General features: G+C 41.1%; 1 protein-coding gene across 5 annotated transcripts in view; it reads left to right on the forward strand.

The window, feature by feature from the left end:
• The window catches only part of GALNTL6 (polypeptide N-acetylgalactosaminyltransferase like 6), a 958,556-nt gene that overhangs the window by 404,703 nt on the left and 528,758 nt on the right, over positions 1-25,095 (forward strand). For all 5 annotated transcript variants that reach the window (XM_042842096.2, XM_065596587.1, XM_042842097.2 and 2 more), the window contains one exon: positions 24,824-24,962. In XM_042842096.2, the coding sequence (XP_042698030.1) occupies positions 24,824-24,962 (139 nt within the window). The remainder of the gene's footprint in view (positions 1-24,823; positions 24,963-25,095) is intronic.

A 25,095-nucleotide genomic window follows, 5' to 3' on the forward strand; every position in this document is an offset into this window, starting at 1 on the left:
AAACACTTACAGAAATTGTCAAGGAACTCCTGAGCAAGAATGTGCCTTTCCAATAATATAAACAACTTTTGAATTCAACAGTAGTAGATATTGTGCCAAGAAAAAGCCTTCGGCTGCCCCAGGACTTGACAGAGGTACATAATAAATATTTTAGAAAGCATTCTGAATCTTTTATTGGCAGAGACTCCCAACATGTTACTGGACTAAAGTAGTGAAAAATCAAAACAATGGGCCTGATTCTGATCCCACTTACACCAGTGTAAAGTCATTGGAGCTAGATTTCTGTGTAATGAGAGATCAGAATTACGTTCAGAAAGTTGTGTAAATAGCGCGGGATCCTTTGAGAACTCTGGGAAAGACAGTGGGGAATTGTGCTAAACATCTGTCTCAAGTACAAGATCTATTGATTTACAAATAAGAAATTATTCTAGCAACCACCTGCACTCTCCCATCCTACCTTCCAGCCCTCCAATCTATTCAGCTAAAAATAGAAGCTGTGAGGAGGTGTCTAATCAAGATGTTTTGAATGATGAAAATGAGGGAAATAAGTTTCTGGATGGCTGGTGTGCTCAAGTGACAAGTTCCCCAGCAGTAAACAGATGGTGGAAATCCATTGGTAACCCTTGGATAACTACATAATGTTATCTGAGTATTTGCAGTATTCCTTAGTACTAAGTATTGGGAACAATGAAAATAGTGACATTTTGCCCCTGTATTGCAGACCAGCAAAAGGTCTATACACTCCCTCTGTCCCACTTAATCTGTGGGATTTAATTGATACTTAAGAAATGCAAAGGCCTTGTGTGTTTATATAGTGTATCTGACTATCAGTTTTTCAGGTCATCATCAAGTGAACTTTTACTTAGAGCTGTAATATGAAGAGCATGAAGCCCATTATTATTTGTATTATGGTAGAACCCAAAGATTGTAATCAGGATTGGACCTGTTATAGTACATACTGTACAAACATCTAGGAAGAAACGGTCTTTGCCCCAAGAGCTTACAATATAATGTAAGAAAAGAGACAAGGGAGAGTAACAAACAGTAACAGGAAGAGGGAGGGAAGGCTGACAACCATACAGATCATAAGAACAGTGGCTTACATAGGCTATCTGTATGCATAATTTGATGTTACAAGTCATTTTAAAAAAGTTAATATACATTTGTTAATGAAACTGCATCGTTAATTCCACCAAAGATCACACTGACTTGAACTGAACTGCCAACCATCTTTCTCACATCTTGAGTTAATTTCTCACTCAGGAAATTTTAAGACATCATCTTAAACCACCAAAACCATCACACAAATTCCTGAATGAAAATTTATTCAGTCTGAATTTATCTTAAAAAATGCTATTTCCCTAAAAATTTCCCCTAAAAATGCTAACTGTGCAGATAGGAATAAAAAAGTTGATTTTTCTTCTTTAAGTGCTGTCCCAGTGGGTGCTCCACTTCAGGTAACAATGCGTCCTGGTGCTGTCGATCAGAAATTTTCGGTAGCAGTGCTCAGTTGGGCCGCATGTGTTCAGTAGCTATCTCGCTATCCTGTTGGAGTCTCGTTTAGTGTGCACACGGCCCGACCCGCTCAGTTCCTTCTCAACTATCCTTGGTTGAAGACAGAGCTCAGGGGACTGTGACAGCTTCTCCCCCATAGACAAAATAGAAATGTAGTTTTTAGATACATTTATAGTACTTTTTAGTTAGTTTGTTAGTTAGTAGTTCAAAAAAATAGTTTCTTCTCTGATTCCCTGCTCCATTTGGAGCACCAACCGTAAGTTTCTCCATTTCCCCATTCTGTAGGGGCACTACCCCAAACATGCCAGGCTACCCTGGCTTTAAGAGATGCGGCTCCTACTGAGAACCAATGCCATGGTCCAACGGGCACACGCTCTGTTTGAGATGCCTCGGAGAAACACGCATACCACAGAAGTGCATTCATTGTAACAACTTGAAGGCTAGAGCCTGGTGTGGACCAGTCTGAATGACCTCCCTGTAACACCAGAGCCAACTTGTCCATTTGGCCACTGCCTGAGACATTTCTACCAGGATTGGGAACACATCACACAAGATCGTTGGGTTTTAGAACACATATACGTGGGCTATTCCATCCCCTTTACTTCTTGCCCCCCTACCCTACCTCCTTCCCTGTCCCTCTTCAGGGACCCCTCTCATGAGCACCTCCTAAGGCTAGAAGTAGATCGATCATCTACTACAGCTAGGTGCCATTGAACCACTACCAACACAATTCGGGGGGAAGGGTTTCATCATCTAAATACATCACTGTTTTTTCCTGAAAATAGTCCGAGTTTAAAAAATGCTTTTGTTGAAAAAGGCAACAGGAGATATAGAAAGATTCTTAATCGATTAGAATATGGAATTTCCATATATCCAGTCTCTTGGGCCTTGAACCAGGAAAGCACTTAATCATGTGAATAATCCCATTGAAATTTACTAAGTGTTTAATGTTAAGCACATGCTTAAATGCTTTGTTGGATTGGGGCCAGGGTGCTCAACATCTTAAAGGATCAAACCTTTACCTGCAGCAATTTAACATTCTGATAATTTATCCAGGGGCTTTGCATGATATATTTGTAGATCTAAAATCTGAACATCAGTGTTTTTAATGAAAAATAAATATAAGACCATAAATAGATATATTAAAGGGATAGTTCAGACAAATATTTGCTTACTTAGTAAAGAAGGGCAAAATGACTTGGTGAAAACCTGCCCTGCATCACATATACCCCCGACCCTTGAACTAAATTAAACTTCTTTTTGGAAGTTTGAAAATATTCACATTTGAAAGCTTCTCTGAACCCAGATGCAGAACCACTTGCGATTTGTCTATCACTAGTTATTGCCCAATAGCTTGTAGACATCTCAGTTTACAGTACTGGCATTTATTGTCTTTGCCTTTGTTAGCTCAAAATCAGCATGAGGGTTGTACGTGATTTACGGACAACTTAGAATGCATACGATAGTCTGTCACAATGATAGGGTTGGTTTCTTAGTTACAGAGAGGATTGTTAGCCTAGTCAACATAGAGAGCTACAGCAGGATTAAAAGAGTACAAATTTGACTGGTGAACAGAGGAGAGCAGAAGGTCCAGGCCCCTTAATTCTTTTCTTCTTTAACTCTTACATCTATTGCTAGAAAACTTACTGGTTGTTAAAGGAAAGATTACATTCCTATTGTTTTTGTTAAGTACTTTAACAACCCCTTTCTAAATATGATAAATGCATATTTTGTTTGAGAATTTGACTTGTATCCATATGTGCTAAACTTTCAGAATCTGTATGTTTAATTACCACCACAACTAGCAGTTAAAATGTGATAGACATTGAGTTTCTGAGGGGGAGAAGGTTTTGTGGGTGAGAACTTCAGCTTTCAGTTCTATTCCTTCCTGGTCTGTCCCTTTCTTTTAAAGCCAGCTTCAAGCTTTTGTTTTCTGGTGAATACTTTCTTTCTGGGTCCTTCCTAAACTGCAAGGAAAGTGAACGTGATTTGGGACTACGTATTCTTAGGAAGGAAGAATCTCAGTGCTGTTTTATGTTGCAATAGAAGGTGTGTTGTAAGTCTCAACCTGCCATGTGAACTACTAGGTACCGGGCTGACCTATCCTGACAACAGTCTGATGTAAAAGGCATGGAGGAAGTGTTACCAGATTTGCCTGTTACTTTGGGGTACATTCATTTATTAGGGTTACTCTTCTGGGGGGGGGTTCTGTACTTCTATCAATGTTCTGCTTGTGTCACTTTTGTTTTCATATGGAGCTCTACTTCTCCCTGCTGCAAGTTTCCTCCCAGTGGAGCTATCCTGCAGGACCTAGGTTCCCCAGGGCTGGGTTTCTCCAGCCCCAGAATCAGATGAATACACATTAACAGAGCATGTCTGAGTGGACTGGGTCAATCAGCACTCCCAAGTTGACCCCTTATATGTCCCTGGACTCAGCAGGCTGGGTCAAGCAGCACTTCCAAGCTGCCGCCCTCATATGCCCTTGGACTAAGCAGGCTGGGTTGAACAGCACTTCCAAGCTGCCGCCCTCATATGCCTCGGGAACCGCACCGTAATAGAGTACGTCTGAGCGGCTGGGTCGAGCAGCACTTTCAATCTGCCACCCTCCTATGCTACAGGTTCAGCATGTCCCTATCCCCATTTTCGCAGTACAATTGTTCTCGTAGTAACCCAAATGATGAGCAAACCCCACAGGATTTGGGGGCGCTACGGGGATCTTTAGCTTAGGTAAGAGGAGCATTGCTGCAGAGCAAGTGTGGAAGCCAAAAACACACGAGGGAGGGAGTGAAGCAACCAGCTTAACCATAAAAGTTATTTATTGCCAAGTAATAACAATACAAGGAGAGCCAAACAAACAAAACAGTTACAATATTAAATCTAGCTTAAATTTGATTACAAAAGTTAGGTTTAGAAAACTATACCTGATCACACAAATCAGGGTTAGAAAGCTATACCTAGAGTAGAAAAAAAACAGAGAGAGTATTGGGTTCTCACCATTCCGTGAAGCTTGAACCGGTCGGGGTTCCAAGGTGGTGGTGGTAGCTGAGGGTCTGGAGTGCTTGAGAAAGGCAGAACCCCCAGCATGATCAGTCAGGAGAAGATGAAGTCCCAATGGAACTGATGCAGATTTTTGGATCCGGGCATCAGAGCACTTACTTGAGTGTGGGTAGGGGTTTTTGTAGGGAAACAATAATGGTTCAAGGGAGAACACTAGATTTGTTTATGGATAAACTGATGGCTCAAGGGAATAAACCAAAGTTGCTTTGTTCAGGCTAGACAATAGGAACTGATCATTTCTGGCTATGGGCAGTATTCCTTCGAGGGAGCTCATAATGCAATTAGGCAGCTTCAGTATTTTGGATACCAATAAGAGATTTATTACTAGAATTGGTCTTTTAACTACTGAGCTGGGTGTGTGCAGGCGTGGGTTCATTAACATCTGGAGCAGAGATTCCCCCATCATGCAGTTCTTCCCTGCTTTTCTGGTCCCAGAGCTCAGTGTGGTTCTTGCCTTGGAATCTCTGTTCTCCATTCTGTATGCTAATGGAGATGCCTCCCTGTCCCAGCTTCAGTGAGGCTAGGGGAGTTGCCTTAATCCTGTCACCCTTGTCCGGAGGGATTTAGATGTGTCTCCCACTGCCTTTTTATTGCTTTTTGTAAGTCTTTCTTCTGATCGGTTTTGGTTCAAGCAGAGCTAGGGGGCAGGAGATGTCCTTCGTGAGACAGACAGGCTGGAAACTGTGCCCTGGTTCCCAAAGGACATAGAACTGATAGGTAACAGAAGGGACCTCCATCCACTCTGTGGTTGGGTTCTTGCAGAGCTGCCAAGAATGGCAAATTCATGTAAATGACTTCTGACCATTCAGGTATCTGTATATGTATCCAGATTCCCTTCCCCCACTGGGCTGAAGTAATCACCACTGGTTCCAGTTTGAAAAAGGGGTAGGAAGCAGAAGGGTAAGGACTGGGTACTTCTCAGATTTAAAGTTGTACAAATGCCAGTGTAACCAGGGTCCCAGGGGGGCCATGCTGAGATTGCTCAGTTAGTGCAAAATGCAAAGAATGGGGCAGACAGTCCCCAAAGTTGGTGGTTATTTACCAAGCCAGCAATGAAACAGCTTCTACAGTACCTTACTGGTTACCCAGGAGCCAAAAACACAGTTCCCTTAAAGCAACCCAGCCTTGGCTTTTACCCAGACAGCCAAGTCAAATATAACAAGGATTATTGAAAATCTTGTTCATCATTTAAAAAGTTCTACCAATTCCAAAGGATTGGACACATTACCCACCAACTTAATGAATATTTCATATCTTACCCAAATACACGCTTACAATCAATTCTTATTAGCTGAACTAAGATTTATTAAAAAAGAAAAGAGCGTGTGTTGGTTAAAAAATCATTATACATACAGAGAAGAGTAGAGTTCTTAGGTCAGTTTCGTAGTAGTGATGGTGAGCTTTAGTGTTGCAAAGAGTTATTTCAGAATTAGTTCCATAGGTCATAGTCCAATGTCCAATATCAGGGTGATCCAGACGGGAGCTGGGGACCTCAGTCTTGCAATTCAAACTTTCCCTGATGAAGCTTAAGCAGATCTGAGATAACAGGATCAGGGCCCAAGAGTTCTTTATATAGTTCACTGGCAGGTTATGATAGCTTCTTGACAGCAGGTATTCCTTGGGTGAAGAATAGTGGCTTTGAAGTAGAATTACCTATTTCCTATGTATACATAGGTAACTAGTTACATTCATCTGCATAAGGTCATTATCCTTTAAACAGTTCATAGACGGGTTTACTACAAACTTAAAAGAGAAATATAGACAATGAAATTATTGCACCCAAGTTTCATCTAAAAGTTAGTATTCCCTTTTGAGCTCTGTATCAATACATACAGTAACAGACAGGAACTGTCTGTTTCCCTGGTTAACATCTAACAAGATATATTAATTGTATGTGTTTACTTATTACTTCTAATCCTCCAACAAGACAGGTTTGCATTTCAAAGCTCTAGTCTGTCTAACATTAAATGGCCCTAATTACCATTTACATATTTTTTCTAACAAATCTCTAAAGGCTGAATTTGGGTCATTTAGCCCGCTAGTTGCTTAACCCTTTCTGGCTTAATGTCACAGCCAGGTGTTGGGTAGATTGTCCCCTCCCTTGATGGCTCTGGCATCTTCAATTCAATGGTTCCTCCATCTTTTGCTGACTGATTTCCATCCAGAGCTTTCAACTAAGTTACCTATTTCATGTTCTTTCCTGTTGACCATCAGCCAGCCAGGGAAAGTATCCAACCCCTGCAGAGACATTGGGGAGGCAATGCAGTATTCAGTGCCTCCCCAATCTATTCCCCAGTGCTATCTCCTGGACTGAATTAAATCAAGGAAGGTATTGGAAAGTAATATTAGATAATGAAATACAAATGTTTCAAAATACATAGTGATCATTGAAGTCATGGGATGGAGCTGTTGTACATCATTGTATATATTTTTGTATTGTACAAGCACTGTTTTGTCTTTGAAGATAATGTGCGTTTTGTGGTGCAATTTTTGGGGGGACAGCAGTTGCGAGCAGCAGAAAACTTAACTCGCTGCCTTCGTGTCTCTATCTAGAGTCAGTTTTTGAGGCAGAGTTGCTCCTTGGGAACTGGACATTGGTGTTTTGGCTGATATTCATTGAAGAGGAGATTTTCTGTCTGCAAGCTGTTTTTGACCACCTCCGTTCAAAAACTGCTGTATATATTATAAATCGAAACAAGTTACACCTAGAGAATACCCAGATTGTACATCAATGATTTTGCCTCCCACTGGAAACCAATACAAGATTATATTTGTTAAAACCTTTTCTGATTCTATCATAGTATATTTTTGATCAATACATCCTTGTGTAAAGTAGAAAGGAACAAAGTTGACTCACAAACCCCGTTTACACTCAAAAATTCAGGGGGAAAACTGCACAAGTCTCTGATAATAGGAAGGTTCACTGGGTTACTAATCATAAAAAGCTTATGAGGTTTTAAATTACACAAGTACTGTATAGAATATCCCGACATATCTTTTAAAAAGACAGCAATCTTTCAATATGGGTTATCCCTTTGAAATTTTCAGGATGTGTTCTCCCTTATGTCTTACATTTATTTAACTTTTTCCAGTAGGTAGCTGGCAGCACCAATATGTGCGGCAGGGTTTAAATCAGAAAAAAAAATCATATGTTCAGCCACTCAGTGATGGTGAACTAACTTAAATAGTGGTTTGCAAAATTATCTCCTTGTTTCTGCTGTCCAAAATGGAAACTATTTTATTTTCTATTAGGCCAAATCCAGATGCTCTCACCCAGATTTTACTAAGGTCGCTGATTGCAGTTGACCTTATACAGTAAGAACCTAAATTTTAAAAATATTTATATAGCATTATATATTTGCATGGCACTGTACTCCTGAGATGCTAAACTGAAGTCTCATCCAACCGTGAAGATGAAAATAAAAGATTCTATCTCACTTTTGAAAGTTCACATGATAATTCTTGAGTCCGGGTTATTAGAACTGATTTTATTCAGCGCCATTATTTTCTAAGGCTGTATTTCAGCTAATATTGATCTTAATAAAGGCTTCTTACCCACCCAATCATTGCATTACTTATTTTGAGGCCCATTGAACATGCAAGACATATGTCCTATAAACCAAATCCTATACTGTGTATTTAGAAAAAGATCCTTCCATCCACACAGATAACTGGCCAACCATTCTCAGCAGAAAACTTTTTTTCTTACACTATGATTATGACTGATATAGAAAAGCCTCCGATTAAATAAATAAATAAATACATAAATAATTTAATTTGGTTTGTTGGTCCTCAAAGAAGAAATTACATTTCCAAATCTTTGACGATGGTGGCACTCTGCACTGATGGTGGGAAAGAGTCTAACAGATTGCAGATTATTAATCAAGGAAATAGGCAACACTTGATCTCAGCTGCACAAGATGGCAGATTTGAGGCCAGCTGTGACACTGAAGTGTTTACTTTAACAGAGTTCTGACTCTGTGATTCATTTTAGTGCACAGAATCTATTTCAAAAGATTAAACCACCAAGTTTCACTAGGGAATATCAGAGATGAGGAGGAAAGTACTGTAGAGTCTCTTACATTAACTAGACTCTTGCATTCTGACACTCTTAGACCCACTTACATCCATACACTCACTCATGTGGGAGTGAGTGTAAAAGGTTCTCGTACGCAAGGAGCTGGAAAATGTGTAAATTAAATAAGACGATGTCTTGTTCAAGTTCCGACCTCCTGTTTGCTGTTTTTTTGACTACATGCCTCTTTTCTGGACAGTTGTGTGATTTGCATTAATGTAGGAGCTTGTGGCCAAGGGCATTTTCCCCCCCCTCCTGTTTGTCCCTGGTGAGAAGAGTTGAACTTTATCTTTCAAATGTGGAACTCACTACAACTTTACATGGCAATCTTCTCCTTGCGGCAAAATTACTATAAAGCACAATGGGGAGAAGAACTTTCAGAAGTCACAATGTGGCTGTCCAGTTACAAATGGTGCTGTGTGTAGACATCACGCTGCTTGGTGTGCTGCAGTCTGCACTGTCTATTAGTTTCTAAGCTCTTGCACTAACAGATCCCTTGATGAAAAGGAGGGAATAGTGGCAGACCATTCTCGGTGAGAGGTCCTCAGCTCTAGAACTTGCTTGCTGCTTTGGCCCACCGAAGTTAAGGTTTTTTGTTCTTCCAGCTTTGCATGCTACAAGGGTCACCTGTTTTCTAACTTTTGGTTAGGGAGTAGGTTCAGGCAGGATGTGTTGGGTATAGTAGTTGGCTATTTTGGAATGTGATCTGGTTTGGACTGGGCTCTTCATTTGGACTTCTGGATTTTTTTGGCATTTGTTTTTTGTAATGACTAGAGGCCCTAAAATTATGATTGATTTACTATTTAAGAATTGCCTGGACGTCAAAGCTTTTAAGAAAAGACAGGGCTGAGGGCTAAAAGTATAATAATAAAAAAGTCTAACGGCAAGGCTTCTTCAAACTTTCCAAATAGTCTGCAGCCTTTCACCAGAGTGTGCTGCTGTTGCAGCTGAGGAAAATTCCCTTTCTTCCATGTTTGTGAATTAATGAATTAAAATATAGATATCAATACAAGGTGTTATGTGCCAGACACAATAGTGAGAAAAACAGGGAACTAGAATAACTATTGTGATTAAATGTGTAAAAGGGAAGTGATACAGCTTTGGGCAAAATATTGTAAACTTTAATGACAGGGTTTAACTTGGGCAAACCTGTTAAGGAAAGAAGTGGTTCATATTAATTTATTTCAGTTTAGTGATGGAAGTGAAGAACTAAGGCTAATATTTGGAATCAAGCACTCTTATGCTATCAAAAGTTAGTGAAATTCACCTATGCTGAAAGACAGTAACTAAAAGGGACTGGAAGCAAATAATGTGTGCACTCCATATGCTTTATGAAAATATGCTTCTGAATTTGAATGATGTAACTGAAATATGCTTTATGCAAAAGGTCTCTTGTAAGGTATCATTACAAAGCTTATATCTACTGTGTGTGTTCGTCCTATTTGTTTGCATGTATTATTTCTATGTCTGGAGTTAGGACAATAAGATATAAACTTGTATCACTGTTGTAAACATATTAAGTGGAGGCCATTAAAGGTGCTCCAGAAACAATCCATTGTAAATGGCCTTAGTTACTTGAAAGCCTTCCTGTATATGTGTGGGCCAGCCCATGGAGACTAGGGGTATTACAGTGACATGTGACCATGTCACCTGATAATGAAATCCATCTTAAATCTGGTACTTTTCCATTTAGAAAGAGGGGTGGGGACTCAGAGACAAAAGCTTCTTGCCTTGTGCCAAAGCTATAAAAGGGGGTAGAGCAGGACAAAAGGGGCTGCCAGTCATGAGAAAACCCCTGCTGGAACTAAGAAGGACTGTACCAGGGAAAAGATTGGGCCCAGACTAAGAAGTCTGTGAAAGAAGCTTATTGGAACGTCTCTGAGGGTGAGATATTACCTGTAATCAGTTTTCTTAACGTATTAGGCTTAGACTTGCGTGTTTTTGCTTTATTTTGCTTGGTGACTTACTTTGTTCTGTCTGTTATTACTTGAAACCACTTAAATCCTACTTTTTATATTTAATAAAATCATTTTTGTTTATTAATAAACCCAGAGTAAGTGATTAATACCTGGGGAGTAAACAGCTGTGCATATCTCTCTATCATTGTTATAGAGGGTGAACAATTTATGAATTTACCCTGTATAACCTTTATACAGAGTAAAACGAATTTATTAGGGGGCGTGGTCCAGACCCCGAGTCTGTGTTGCATCTGGCTAGCGGGTCTGGTTCAACAAGGCAGGGTTCTGGAGGCCTACACTGGCAGGGAAAATGGGCCCAGAGGTAATTTCAGCACATCAGGTGACAGTCCCAAGGGGGTCTCTGTGACCAAACCCGTCACAGTATGCAATAAGGATACTTGATCACAGAGTACAATAATCAGAAATGTAATTGATCAACAAGGCACAGTCACGGCTCAGGCATACATACCAAAGGTCCACCACTGTTGTTAAAACAAGGATATTGGAAATGAAAGACTTATGCAGCTCTTCTGGCCTGCTGGAGAACAATTCTTGACTTTGTGCTGTGCAATGAACTGTTAAAACAAGTTTAAAGGGCATCAAAAATGTGGAGAGACTTGTATATACTACATGAATTTTAAACTGGTGATTTCAGCAGCTGGCAGAGTGGCAATAGAGAAACTGCAATTTGAGCAAGCATGGTGTGCAAAGTTGGCCAAGGGGTGCACTGTAGAGAGGCCCTCAGAAAGTGACTTGCAGAGGTAAGTTGCTTTTGGAGCAATCCAGCCAGTGTTCAATGTATGTCTCAAGATGGTTGTATGAACAGCTATGGCCTAAATGGCCTTGCACAAGCTGATATGCACCAAGATACTGGAAAATTTCAGCCCCAATTGCAAGAACTCAAAAGACATGCCTTGTTTCCTGGTGAGAGGACATCTTTCATTTTGGCTGGACACTTTGAATTTTTAGCATCAATATGGGTCACCATCTGACTGGAGATGCTGGTATGGACCAAGAAGAGAATCCAAGTTGGACTACCCAGCACAAATGCTTTTCTTCTTCAGCATATCACTTCCCCACACCATAGATTCCTGGAATGAAGATGACTGAGGTCCTGGGCCAGGCACCTGGGAGTCATCCTGGTGATATCAAGTACGCAACTCTGGTAGGCACATTTAACTCTCTTTCTATTTTCCAGCAATTTGGTTTGCCCACTAGTTCACAGAGAAAAGACTATAGTTGTGTCCATCCTTTGATCCACGTGCGTTTGCTGTGTCAGCTCCTGCTGTGAACAGTAACTGAGTGAGGGCTGAGTAAAGATCTGGTGAAAAGTAGCACACACACGTTCTCTTGTGTAAAGACCCAAGTCATTCAATTGACCACTTCCTCGAACTGGGTACCTAAGTAGTAAGGAAGTGTAAATCTTTGTTTGTGTGCTTTAAAGATTGTCAGAGTTATAGTGCGTGTTGTTTTGTAACACGTTCCCATCATAGTGGTTGTAATGTGGCTTTGAAACTGAACAATTTACTGTTGTTAACTAAGGCTGTGGAACACTGCATGCGTCTCCCTAGTTAAGGGTTTCATAAAGGCTTTCAAGTTCTAAGTATATACAGACCTAAAACGAGACCAAGTGTGCAAGCCTCTTGACCTGCACCCAGTCTATGTAGTTTGTCATAAAAATGTAAGGGTTTAATTACAATTCTTAACTATCTAATAAACCCTGGGGCTAATATAATTTGTGGGGAAATAGGCTAAAAGGATCAGCTATTATATGTTAATTCAGAAGGAGACCTTGATGAATTGGCATGTAAATAATTCACCCAATTGTCTTCTGCTTTAGCTTTGGATTGTCCTCCCTCTGTGGTAGCAACACCAGAGTTGATAACCACTTGGCACAAGTGAGGCCCTATTCTGAAGGACTTTTAGTCAAAAGTATAAACAAGGTCACCTTCCCAGGACAGTGATTGAACATAAGTGTTACTTTCTTTTGTGGTTGTGTTGTTTGATTCTGAAAACATGGATGGCTAGTGTATCGACCAATTTTCTAGTTTATCAAAATCATAGTCCAATATTATTTTTGCAGACTTGCATCCGTTGCTGTTTATAAGAATAGTTAATAAACTATAAAGTTAAACTCTTAAGGCTTTTATCTTTAGCCATCCAAATTAAGCAAACCCTTAAAAGGCAGTATGGGTAATAGGTTAAGCAGTTTGCTTAGCTAAGGTTTGTTTTATACCCCATCTTTCTTACATTTTGTGTATTTTAAGATTTTTTCTAAAAGTACCAGGAACCACAGGAATAGGTGACTTAATGAATGTGTGCTATTTTCATTAAGACTTGGATTTAGTAAAGCACTTCAGCACATCATAAGCCCAGCCCTGTTCAACAAAGTACTCAGGCATGTGATTAAATTGAAGCACATGCTTAAGTCCTCTTGAAGTCATACAATCGTAGAAGATTAGGGTTGGAAGAGACCTTAGGAGGTCATCTAGTCCAAACCCCTGCTCAAAGAAGGACCAACCCCAACTAAATCATCCCAGCCAGGGCTTTGTCAAGCCAGGCCTTAAAAACCTCTAAGGATGGAGATTCCACCACTTCCCTAGATAACCCATTGCAGTGCTTCACCACCCTCCTAGTGAAATAGTTTTTCTTAATATCCAATCTAGATCTCCCCCACTACAACTTGAGACCATTGCTCCTTGTTATGTCATCTGTCACCACTGAAAACAGCCTAGCTCCATTGTCTTTGGAACCCCCCTTCAGATAGTTGAAGGCTGCTATCAAATCCCCCCTCACTCTTCTCTTCTGCAGACTAAATAAGACCAGTTCACCCACCCTCACCTCATAAGTCGTGTGCCCAGCCCCCTATGTTCATTGCCCTTCACTGGACTCTCTCCAATTTCTGCACATATATAGTGGGAGGCCCAAAATGGGATGCAGTACTTCAGATGTGGCCTCACCAGTGCCAAATAGAGGGGAATAATCACTTCTCTCAATCTGCTGGCAGTGCTCTTACTAATGCAGCCCAATATGCCGTTAGCCTTCTTGGCAACTAGGGCACTCTGTTGACTCATATCCAGCTTCTCATCCACTGTAATCCCCAGGTCCTTTTCTGCAGAACTGCTGTTTAGCCAGTAGGTCCCCAATCTGTAGCGGTGCATGGGATTCTTCCTTCCTAAGTGCAGGACTCTGCACTTGTCCTTGTTGAATCTCATCAGATTTCTTTTAGCCCAATCCTAAAATTTGTCTAGGACACTCTGGACCCCTATCCCTACCCTCCAGCATATCTACCTCTCCCGCCAGCTTAGTGTCATCCGCAAACTTGCTGAGGGTGCAATCCATCCCATCATCCAGATCTGTAATGAAGATGTTGAACAAAACCGGCCCCAGGACAGACCCTTGGGGCACTCTGCTTGATACCGGTTGCCAACTAGACATCAAGCTGTTGATCACTACCCATTGAGCCCGACAATCTAGCCAGCTTTCTATCCACCTTATAGTCCATTCATCCAATCCATACTTTTTTAACTTGCTGGCAAGAATACTGTGGGAGACCGTATCAAAAGCTTTGCAAGTTAAGATATATTATGTCCACCACTTTCCCCATATCCACAGAGCCAGTTATCTCATCATAGAAGGCAATCAGGCTAGTCAGGCATGACTTGCCCTTAGTGAATGGGACACATGCATGTGGTGAAGTGTTTCAGTGAATCAAGGCCTGGGTTTGGTGTGCATTGGACTGGATATACAGTGTGAGTGAATATTGTAGCAGTGGATTGAAGATAAGAAAACAATGAGGTTTGTATATCGTCTCCATGGAGATTGAGTGGATTATATCCCTTATCCACTTAGCTTCCACTAGCTCATGTGCTAGAGTGCCAAGTTTGCAGCTGATGAACCTTGGTTATTTTCAATAGCAAAGCCAACGTTTTTCTGCTGTGTCTATGGAAACATAAATAACATCAAATTTAACATACAGAACTTGTCAGTGTTTTTTAATCAACAGGACTTTTATCCAGTGCACATTACAATTGCACAGAACTGCTGCTTTTTTAAGTGTACAGTTTGATTTGCTCTTGTTCTCTTAATAATTGGCATATCTAGCAACTGTGCCATTCTGGTTTCAGAGTAACAGCCATGTTAGTCTGTATCCGCAAAAAGAAGAACAGGAGTACTTGTGGCACCTTAGAGACTAACAAATTTATTAGAGCATAAGCTTTCGTGGACTACAGCCCACTTCTTCGGATACAATGCCATTTTTACAGTGTTGTGCATTTGTACTTACTGCAGAGAATAATGTTCCTTTCCTTGTCTCACACAATCCTCTGTCATGCTGTCTACTGTACTTCCCTCTCTCTGCTGTATCTGACATCTTCATCATATGCAGGATGCTTTGGTTCAGGCACTTCTGGCTACCAGCATCACAAACTGAGTGTAAGAGCTCAAACCCCTGGAGTACATGCCCATTCCAAGGAGACATCGGAACCGTTCTATTGGGACTGAAGAAGCCCTATTGTATATGTGTCACTCTGACAAAAGCAGTGATTTCTGGAGAATTTCTGTAATTCTCTTTTACAATCAGCTTATCTGAGGGTTTTGATAACTTTTAGAAAGTGTCTATTATTCTAAGTTCCATGTGCATTGATATACTTACAATAGCATTCTGCTAACTAACATAGAAGTGCCATATTCCCCCCCCCTCCAAAAAAAAAATACCTCACACTATTTTAGGAAATATAAAGCCCCCTAGGTGATAAGAAAATTCTATTTGCAGATTGTTTAGACCTGAGTAGTGACTTGAGAAGTCTGATCTAAAAAGTAATAATTAAACAACATTTGAGTTTTATATCTGGGCTGTGTCCTAGAAACATGTCAAGACTGCAGTCCTACACCACATTCTGATCCAGGCAGTGATAGAATTTATTAATGACTCTCTTCTTGATCAGTAGCCAGGGGTGGCTCCAGGCACCAGTGCAGCAAGCGCGTGCTTGGGGCGGTAAGCCGCGGGGGGTGGCCTGCCGGTCGCTGTGAGGGCGGCAGTCAGGCTGGCCTGCAGCAGCATGCCTGCGGGAGGTCCGCGGTTTCGCGGCTTCGGCGGCAGGTACGCTGAAGGCGCAGCACGGGCAGACCTTCCACAGGCATGCCACCGAATCTGCGTGACCAGCCGAAAGCCATCTGACTGCCGTGCTTGGGGTGGCAAAAACCATAGAGCCGCCCCTGTCAATAGCCATCATTTTTGCTGCAGGTGAACAGCATTATTTCATTCTAATTTATGGAATAAAATGACACTGATATAGATGCAACAGAGGGTCCTGTAGCACCTTTAAGACTAACAGAAGTATTGGGAGAATAAGCTTTCGTGGGTAAGAACCTCATTTCTTGCATCTGAAGAAGTGAGGTTCTTATCCACGAAAGCTTATGCTCCCAATACTTCTGTTAGTCTTAAAGGTGCCACAGGACCCTCTGTTGCTTTTTACAGATTCAGACTAACACGGCTACTCCTCTGATACTTATATAGATGGTGATCCAAACTTTGTGGTATGAACCTCTTGTACTTTTTATCAGCATCTATATGAGAGGTTTTTCCCCCAAGAAAGCTTATGAAAAGTGAAAGTATTGTAGATACTTGTGTGGATATGTAGTTGCACTGAAAGTGTTAATGTGTCTCTCTTCAATGCTCTGTTTGGGAATAGAAATATGACACTGACTTATGTGACCAATAACATGTGACATTATGAATAGTGAATATTTGAAGTTGTAGTCATGGCAAATATTTTGTAAGCCATTCATTGACTGAAATACGTTCACTTAAACCAAATAACATGTGAAATCAGAGTAGCAGGACAGCATTTAAAAGGAAAGCTGTGTCGTCTCAGAGCTGCTATATATTTCTCTGCCACAGCTTCTATCAGAGAAAATGTAACTGAACCCTACCCAAGAGGGAAATAGAAGTATAAATTATGTGGGAAAGGGCTCTAGGTTTGAACCTACAGGAAGAAAAATATCAAATTTCAAATCAATGTTTTTTTATTCTCTTTTAAAAAAAAATTACTGTTCCTATGCTGCCTTGAGTTCAGGTCTAGAACTGAGATAAAGACAGTGTTAACTTCACATTTGAATTCCATTATCTAATTTAGAACCTACATTTTAAAAAGTTTACACTTTTTGTAAATGCACCATGTAATGTCACTGAAGCCCTCAAAAGTTTACTTTTCACAGCTTTCTCTGATTGTGTCATACTTCAAAGGCATGGAACTCAGAAGTGTTTTTTCCAAGTGTCTTTGGTCCAGAGGATGAAATTCACACTTCCACAGCCCTACAATAAAGGGTTTGTAATAGGCATTCTGTGTCATGGAAGGTTTGTGCTAGCAATGAGCAAAGCTACTAAAAATATCCCCCAAATACTTCAACATGGAGAGGAAGTGGGGAAAGACCAAAGAGTGGGCCACTGCTGCTCTATACTATACACTTATATCAACTGTTGCCATTTTATCACAAATCTCCCAGTATCTGAGAATCTCAGCTTTCATGGTTCCTTAATAAACTAAGTTTCTAGCTCTGATGGTGGCAGAGGAAATCTTGAAAATGTGAACCCAAAAGGCTCGAAAACTAGAAAACAAATAAAACCCGTCAAAACTTGTTTCTAACAGCTCATGATTTTCAAGCCAATTTGTGTGAGTTTTGCAGATCTGACTTATGACTTTGAAAATGTGGGGTTATGTGGTGGGGTGGCTGCCCCACTCCTATGAGAGATTGGGCTAGGGCAGGCCAGAGTGGCTGTGCCGAGAGGCAGCCAATCAGGGCTTGGCAGGACGTGGCCAACCAGGGCCAGGCTCAGCCCTATATAAAGGCTGCTTGTGAGAGGAGCAGGAGTCTCTCCCAGACCTCCAACAGGGAAGGTCTGTCTCCTGAGCTAGGAGACCACAGCCCCTGGGACAGCACAGTGCTGGACAGGCTCGGGGGAGCCGAAGGGAACTCCAGCCCGCTACCTGCCAGGCTGCAGGCCCTGAGGGATGGGCCTAAAGGATGCAAAGGGTCAGAGGGGAAGTGACCCAGGGAGAGCAGACAGCAAGCGAGGGGAGAGAAGGAGGGCAGGGAGGCTGCCGCTAGAGGGTCCCTGGGTTGGGACCCAGAGTAGCGGGCAGGCCTGGGTCTCCCCCTTCCTCCTTATATTGCAACTGGCCGTGGGAAGTGGCCATATTGGACTGCACCATACCCCTGAAGGAAGGGGTTAGACTTTGGGAGTGACTGGCCACTGCAGCACGTGAAAGACTGCTGTTAGCCTCCCCCATCTCCCCTGAAGGGGGTGAGAACGGACTAGGGGGCAGTGCCAGAGGGCAGTGTCCTGAAGGGGACGCCACGAGCAGAAGGGAGCAACGCGGGTCCAGGCACCAACGGAGGGCAAGAGACGGATGGGACACCACCAGGAGAGGGCAATCCCCATGGATTGAGCTAATTCCCAGAGCGACCAGCGGGAGGTGCCGCAGGGGTGAGTCCCAACCCCCTCACAGGCTGACAATGTTGTTTTACGCTAACTAGGATGCCCAACTAAACTGATGTCTTTGTACTGTTCTAGTGCCCCCAAATCACCACAAAATATATGGGGAACAGAAGTTGTTGTTTCAAACTATACATTGGAACAGAGCTACAGAGGCAAAGGACTGGGGAGCATCCCATCCCTTCTATCCTCACAGAGCTCCCCCATGCAAAGTACAATAGTTCACACTTCCTTGGTAGAAGAGTGATTCGTCACCTTTTGTGACTGGTCTTTCAAGAAAGGTATAATGTCTTGTGAACGGTGTCTCTCTCCTAGTTAGAAGAAAACTTCAGAGGAAATAGTCTCCTTTAAAGAAAAAAACACCTGGCTTGAAAGAGAGCAAGCAGTGGAATTATAAAGGACATTAATTAGCAAAAAGGATGTGTGAGCCACAGCCTGGTTTAATTATACAAGCTGTCTGGGATTTCCTCAGTAGTACTATCCAAATCGTGAATAATTTCAACCAAATAAAAACTGTTTGGGGTCTACTTAGGATATATGCTGAGAGATTTATACACATTGACATCTATATAATGCCTTGTTGGACTGAATTATGACAGCATATAGCTATTTTTTATCATTCAGATCTAATATAAATCCACTGGTAGACTTTGGTAGTGCTCTGTTTTAGAGCTGGGTACTGTAATCAATAAATGAGCAGCTTTTGTTATGATTACTTGTCTCATAACTATTTTGTGAATTTCATGAAGATTCACATAGAATCATAATTTCAGGGATTTTGTGTCCATATTAACTTTAGGCATTTTGATATTTCCATTTTAAAGAATAATTTTTCTTTTGAATAGAAATAATACGTTAACTGTGAATAACAAAACCTTAAAATGCATACTTGATTAAATGTCAGTAATCTCCAAATCTGAAAATCATTTATAGGCAAAATTACAAATGAAGCCAGAGTAAATAATGAAAATACTTAGGGCATCTCACATTTTTTACTTGCAAAGTTAAGTATTTGGTGTCAATGCAAAGAGATTGAGCTGGCAACATTAACTGTTGTCACCAGACTAAATATATTTTTCCTTAAAGGTTCAAGAATTTCCCCTCTAAAAATGGTTACAGCCTGTAAGTATCAGGAATGAGTGAGAAGTGGGAGATTTAGAGAAAGCTATGTGTCTTCGCACGTTCCATCACTTTCTTCCCTGGATGCAGCCCTGCAAACCTGCCTGTGACAGGCTCTGCCCTCTGCAAGCTGTGTGCCCAGCTAAGCTGTGCCTACAGGTCACTCTGTGCCCTACTGTCTTTACCCTGGGACAAGTGCCCAACTGCAGATGGCTCCTCTCCATGGGCCCCCTCCTTTGAAAAATTTTGGTTGAGGTAAGCACATGCATAAGTGTTTACAAGATTAGGCCCAACATTTAGAATCACTGGCATTGGATTTAAGGAATAACTTAAAGAAAAGTTTGGTGATATTACTGTGTGAATAAATTCCTAGTACAGTTTATTTGGAGGCTATCTTCACATTGTTAGCAAATCTATCTCTCACTCGCATGAAAGCAGGGTCCTCTCTGTAGAATTATGGATACAAATACTAGAATTCTATGGAACCAAAGGGAACTTTTCATGCATTTTGCCAACAGAACTTTGGTTTTAAATAAAGGAGTACAATCCTTTACTTTTCTCCTAATATAATAAAAAATATAAATTAAGTTTCCAGAAATATAAAACTTTTTTTTACGTTGACAATACAGATGTGAAAGAAGCATTTGAAATAAATCAAGTTATATTCTTCTCAACGACAGGAGAAAAAAATCAGAATTTTTCATACTTTTCTGACAAGTACACCTTATCCCACTTTGTGAATGTCTTGTAATGCCAAAGACAAAATATCCTTGCCCCTTTAAAAAAGGAATATAGCAAGATATGCCACACTACTCAAAGTGTGAGGCAATGGGGGATCAGGCCCACAAGGTTCAGAGGAGTGGTGAGCTAGATCTTAGATCATCTGTCTTTTAAAGTCATAGATTGCTTTTTTCTTTTCTTGCTGCCTTGTCTACATTATACAGGAGCTTTTGTCTTTCCACGAGTCAAAGTTGTACTGCACAACTGTGCAAGTGAGGGCAGCTGTTTACCCTCATGCACATACTAAATAATGCAATGTAATGCAAGATCGTTATAACATCCCTTGTAGGAAATTATTCTTTCCCAGCGGTTGGTACACAGGACTATGGGGAACTTGCAGCCATTTAGTCAGGTATTCAACATCCTGCCCTCTTCCCACCCCAAACTAAGAGTTACAAAAGTTGACAAATTATCTTGTATGCCTTTTGTAATTAAAGGTTACATTAAGGGGATATGAGTAAGGACGACAGTTCCCCACCCTCTATTAAAAACAAACTCCTTTTTCCTATATCTAACTTAGAGTGGCACTTAAGCTGACCAGATAGCAAGTGTCAAAAATCAGGACAAGAAGTGTGTGTGTGGGGGGGGGGGGGGGGGGAATAGGTGCCTATGTGAGAAAAAGACCCCAAAATCGGGACTGTCCCTATAAAATCGGGACATCTAGTCATCCTATTGGTACTTCCTTACAGCTCCCTCTCTTCCTTGGCTGGTTCATTGAGGGGTTTCCCTCTTGTTTCAATCTACTCTAGCTACTACTTTTTATTACATAATGATTGCCTTCGCCCTTATATTTTTTAATGATATTTATAACTAAAGAAGATGACACCAGAGCTGAGCAAAGAAAGGTAGTTTCACGGGAGAATTTAGATTTTTTTCAAAATTTGATTTCACTGTATGTCAGAACAAAAATGAAACATTTCGCAATTCTTCATGAAGGGAAATGGAACCCTGGGTTTGGCATAGTCTGCATGATGGGCTGCCCCAAAGCCAAGGGCCTGAGAAGCCCTGGGAACCTGGGCTCTTGAGGAACCATTAGCCTGGGAAGTTGGGGGCCAGATCACTTTCCAGGGCTGGCAGGCTGCCGAGGTGTCATGAACCTGGAAGTCTTGGGAACCCAGGCTGCCAAGGAGCCACAAACTTGGATGCCGGGACTTCCATGGCTTTCAGCTCCCTGGCAGTGGAGCAAAGCAGGTGATCTGGGAGGAAACCAGCCAAGATTCTAATACAAAGTCATTGGAGTCTAACAGCCTCCATTAAACATTTCTATTTAGATGAAATGGCAAATTCTGACAACAAATATTCTGTCTGAATTTTTCCCACCAACTTGAAATGACACCATCATTTAAGTGTAAGCAGTATCAAGGACAATAACGATGTTGAAACAAATGTGAAACACTTTTGAAATGTCTGTTTTAATATAAATTTGAAAACAAGACATAAAAACACACTTTAAAGTTAAGGTCCAGAAGTGGATCTTAATCTAAACTACCCCAGAACTTTGGGAAAATTCAGATTAGTTCTGATTTGGTTTTCAGTCCATTATATTCACTAGACCTGAATCATGATGTTTATATCAGCATGCGTATCTAGATCATAAATTTCCTTAGAAGTGTTTAGGTGTGCGGTTCTGGTTTGAGTCCATCTCTGCTATATCCTTGTCGTCCTTGCCTTCTCCTTTTCCCATCCATCAGGGTTAGTGGCTCTTGTTTTTCAGCTCCAAACATTTTTGTTAAGTGCATCTTCAAGCTGACACCATACTTCTTCGTATCGTCTCAAACCATTCTTTCCTAGGTCTTCCTCATGGTCTTTGTCCTGTGACTGCTAGTCCTTGTGCTCCCTGGCCTACATATTGCACGTCTCATGACCCTGCTATCTGAGTGGATACTCTCTCCGCTTTTCTGTGATCGGTGCTACCTTTATCAGGGCTCATACCATTTCATTGCATAGCCTATCAGCTCTCATCTTACTTAGCATCTACCTAAGCTTTCTCATTTCAGCAGTATGAAGTAGTTCTTCTCTCTTTGTTCTGACCCATAGATCTTTGGCCTAATCATGATCTTATACACTTTGTTTTTTAGGATACTTGGCATATTCTTATCATCAAGAATTCCCATCACCTCCCTCCATTTACACTAACTGCTCTTCATGTGGGTAACATTCACATCCATGTTCCCCTTATGGTTAAACACTGAAACAAGGTGTCAAAGTTCAGGGCAGCTGTATCTGTATTTCCCCTTAGTGGTCTATGAAAGCACATACTATCAGGCTTCTAGTCCCCTAGACTTTGCCTTCACAAGTGGAGAGCCACCTGTTTCTCCTTCCTAATCAGGTATTTTCACGCTCAAGAGTTCCCTGACTTCACTGTTATTCCCAGCAGGCCTGCTTTGCTTCTCCCCTCAGAGACTGTAAACCGTGTCATTGCCCCAGTTAACAGTTACCACAGTGTTCTTCCTAAACAAGCATATTTTACTCTTAAGGTAAAAGCACTACAGAGAAAACACATTTAAAAACAATAAAAGAACCTACACACATGCTAATAAGCTTGCCAGAGATCACCCTCAACTCTATAAAGGCTCTGGCTGGAGTCAGTTGTTCCAAGCCTTCCCTAAGGATTGGGGCTTTCCATGGGTCCTATCCATTTTCTTGATCAAAACAAAGGCCCTGAGTCAGTTTAAACTGAGCCTATGTATTCAAAAATTCTTTTTGTCTGTTGGTTCCGAGAGAATCTAGTCTGAATCTTTGAAGAGACCATGAATAGGTAATGAGCCAGACAATGGCAAATATTTTGTAAGCATTCAGACAATGGGTCCTCTCCCCAGTATGAAGCTTCAAAAGGCTGATAACCAGATGAAGTATATTAGCAAATCCCCTCCTCTGAGAGAAGTTACCTACAATTTCACAGTAACTTACAAACAATTACGTTTTTAATACAATAACCCAAAAGGAATTAAACTTAATTCAAAACATTTGTCCAGGAAATTGCCATCTGTCAAATGAACTATTTAAAGTGTTGCATAGTCTTTAACTCTATACCATCCAGTTTTACGGCTTCTCGTAGTCCCTCCCAATGAAGCATTGCATGTATTCTGTTTTTTGGCTAATTTGTAAGCCACTTTCTTCTAATGCAGCTCTCTATAGTTCTAGGTCCCTTTCCAGTTTATATTTATCTTCCTGCATGTCATCAGCAAAAAGCATGCTCCATTGAGCCTCTCTCCTTATATCCTGTGTCTTGGTGCTCATTTACAATCACATATGTGGGCTTCAGGCTGATCCTTCATGTAAATTTCTGTGAATGACCCACTGTAGTTGCAGCTGCTTCTTGCTACGGTTGTACTACCTTTGTACATGTTCATGATAGACTGAGCATGTGTCTCTGGCAGACTGCATGACCTGTGGTGTGTAATTTCTGTGGATTGTGGGTCATGGAGTGGCCAGGTTACAGCTGCCAATACGTGGAAATGTTGGTTGCCTGGCATCTCTGAGAGCCCAGGTTCAAGTCCTGCCGATCCTTACAAATATGGAGAGTTTGTCATTACCACCATTCCCTCATGACCTAATACTTTATAAGCTTCAACTGGTACACTGTCCAATCCCACTGCTTTTCCCCATCATGTGAGGTTGTTGCTTGCACATATTTCCTTCAACAGTTTCTTCACTTCCTCTTCATTGACCTGTTTCTCATAAAACCTCTACTACCTCCTAATGGTTTCGCTGTCTTCCACCAGTACTCTTCCATTTTTATCTTTAGAGGTCCCAAGTCCTTTATGCTTCTGTGCCTAGTTTATATATTATCCCCCTCCCCTTCATTGGTAGTCCTGCATGTAAGGTTTTAAATGCCTAATCTTTAGCTTTCACCACAGCATTTTGCTGTTTTCCTTACCAGCTTGTATTCCTCATAAACTTTACACCAATCTTATTTTTTGCCACCTTTCCTCCTTTTTCATTGCCTCCTGCACCACATCTCCTTCTCATTAAATTTCTCTCCTTTCATTTGGCCACAGGCAGCTCGTGCACTTTCTGTAATTTTGGATATCTTCCTCCAAAACTCATTGGTATCTGAGTGTTGGCTTGGTCATTGTGCAGCTTCCATAGGCCCTCATCCTTAAATCTCAGACTAACTTCTCTACCCATGCCTCTCTGCCACTTTATCCTTTGTTCAACAACTTTTCTTTTGTCCTCCACTAGACTTTTCATCCTTACATCCATTACAAGCAATCTATGTTGGTCTGCAATCTGCTCTCCTGAGGTTACTGTACAGACTCTCCTGTTTGTTTAAATCTTTTCCTATTGTTAGGAAATAATTGATCTGAGACTTGTTGCTACTACTCTTTATATAATTAAATATACTTCTCCCTCCATACAAAGTACATCTTGGCAACAATGAGACCATGGGCTCTGGTTACACTAAGATATCCTCATCAGCTTCATTTCTGGTTCCAAAGCTTTGTCCTCTATCACAATCATCGTAGTCCTCATCATAGACATGTATTTTCCCACATGTCTATGAGATCTGCTCCAATAATCAAGTGCTCAGCTTGCAGCACTTCACTAATCACTTACCCAACGCTATCTGGAATCCTTCATTCTCCTCTATTTTACAACCAGCCTGTGGTTTACCTACATACAATATTAAATATTTGTTCTCTGTTCAGTGCTATTCTTTCATCAGCCAGTCTCACTTCATTTGGAAGCCACTACCTTGTTCTTTAATATTCTGCTATGATTATTCCTGTTCCATTTCTTCTTGTCTACTGTACCAATTTTGAACCTTCTCTATGATGTCAAATAATAGAGACTGGTAACTATTTCGTTTTGTTACAGGGAAAGGTGAGCATGGAAAGCCATATCCTCTAATGGAGGATGACCGAGATGATTCTGCTTATAGGGAGAATGGCTTCAACATACTTGTTAGTAACAACATAGCCCTGGAACGATCACTGCCAGACATTCGACATCCAAAGTAAGTACACTATATTTGATCAAAGATTTCACTCTATGTATTCACTTGTTGTGCCTTTCTGATGAAGTACCCCCCAGTCTAACAGGAAATATGACTATGTAGCTATGGTGCTGTGTAATTTAGGTATTTTGTC

The sequence above is a fragment of the Chrysemys picta genome, chromosome 5 (genome assembly GCF_011386835.1).
Source record: "Chrysemys picta bellii isolate R12L10 chromosome 5, ASM1138683v2, whole genome shotgun sequence".
NCBI lineage: Eukaryota > Metazoa > Chordata > Testudines > Emydidae > Chrysemys > Chrysemys picta.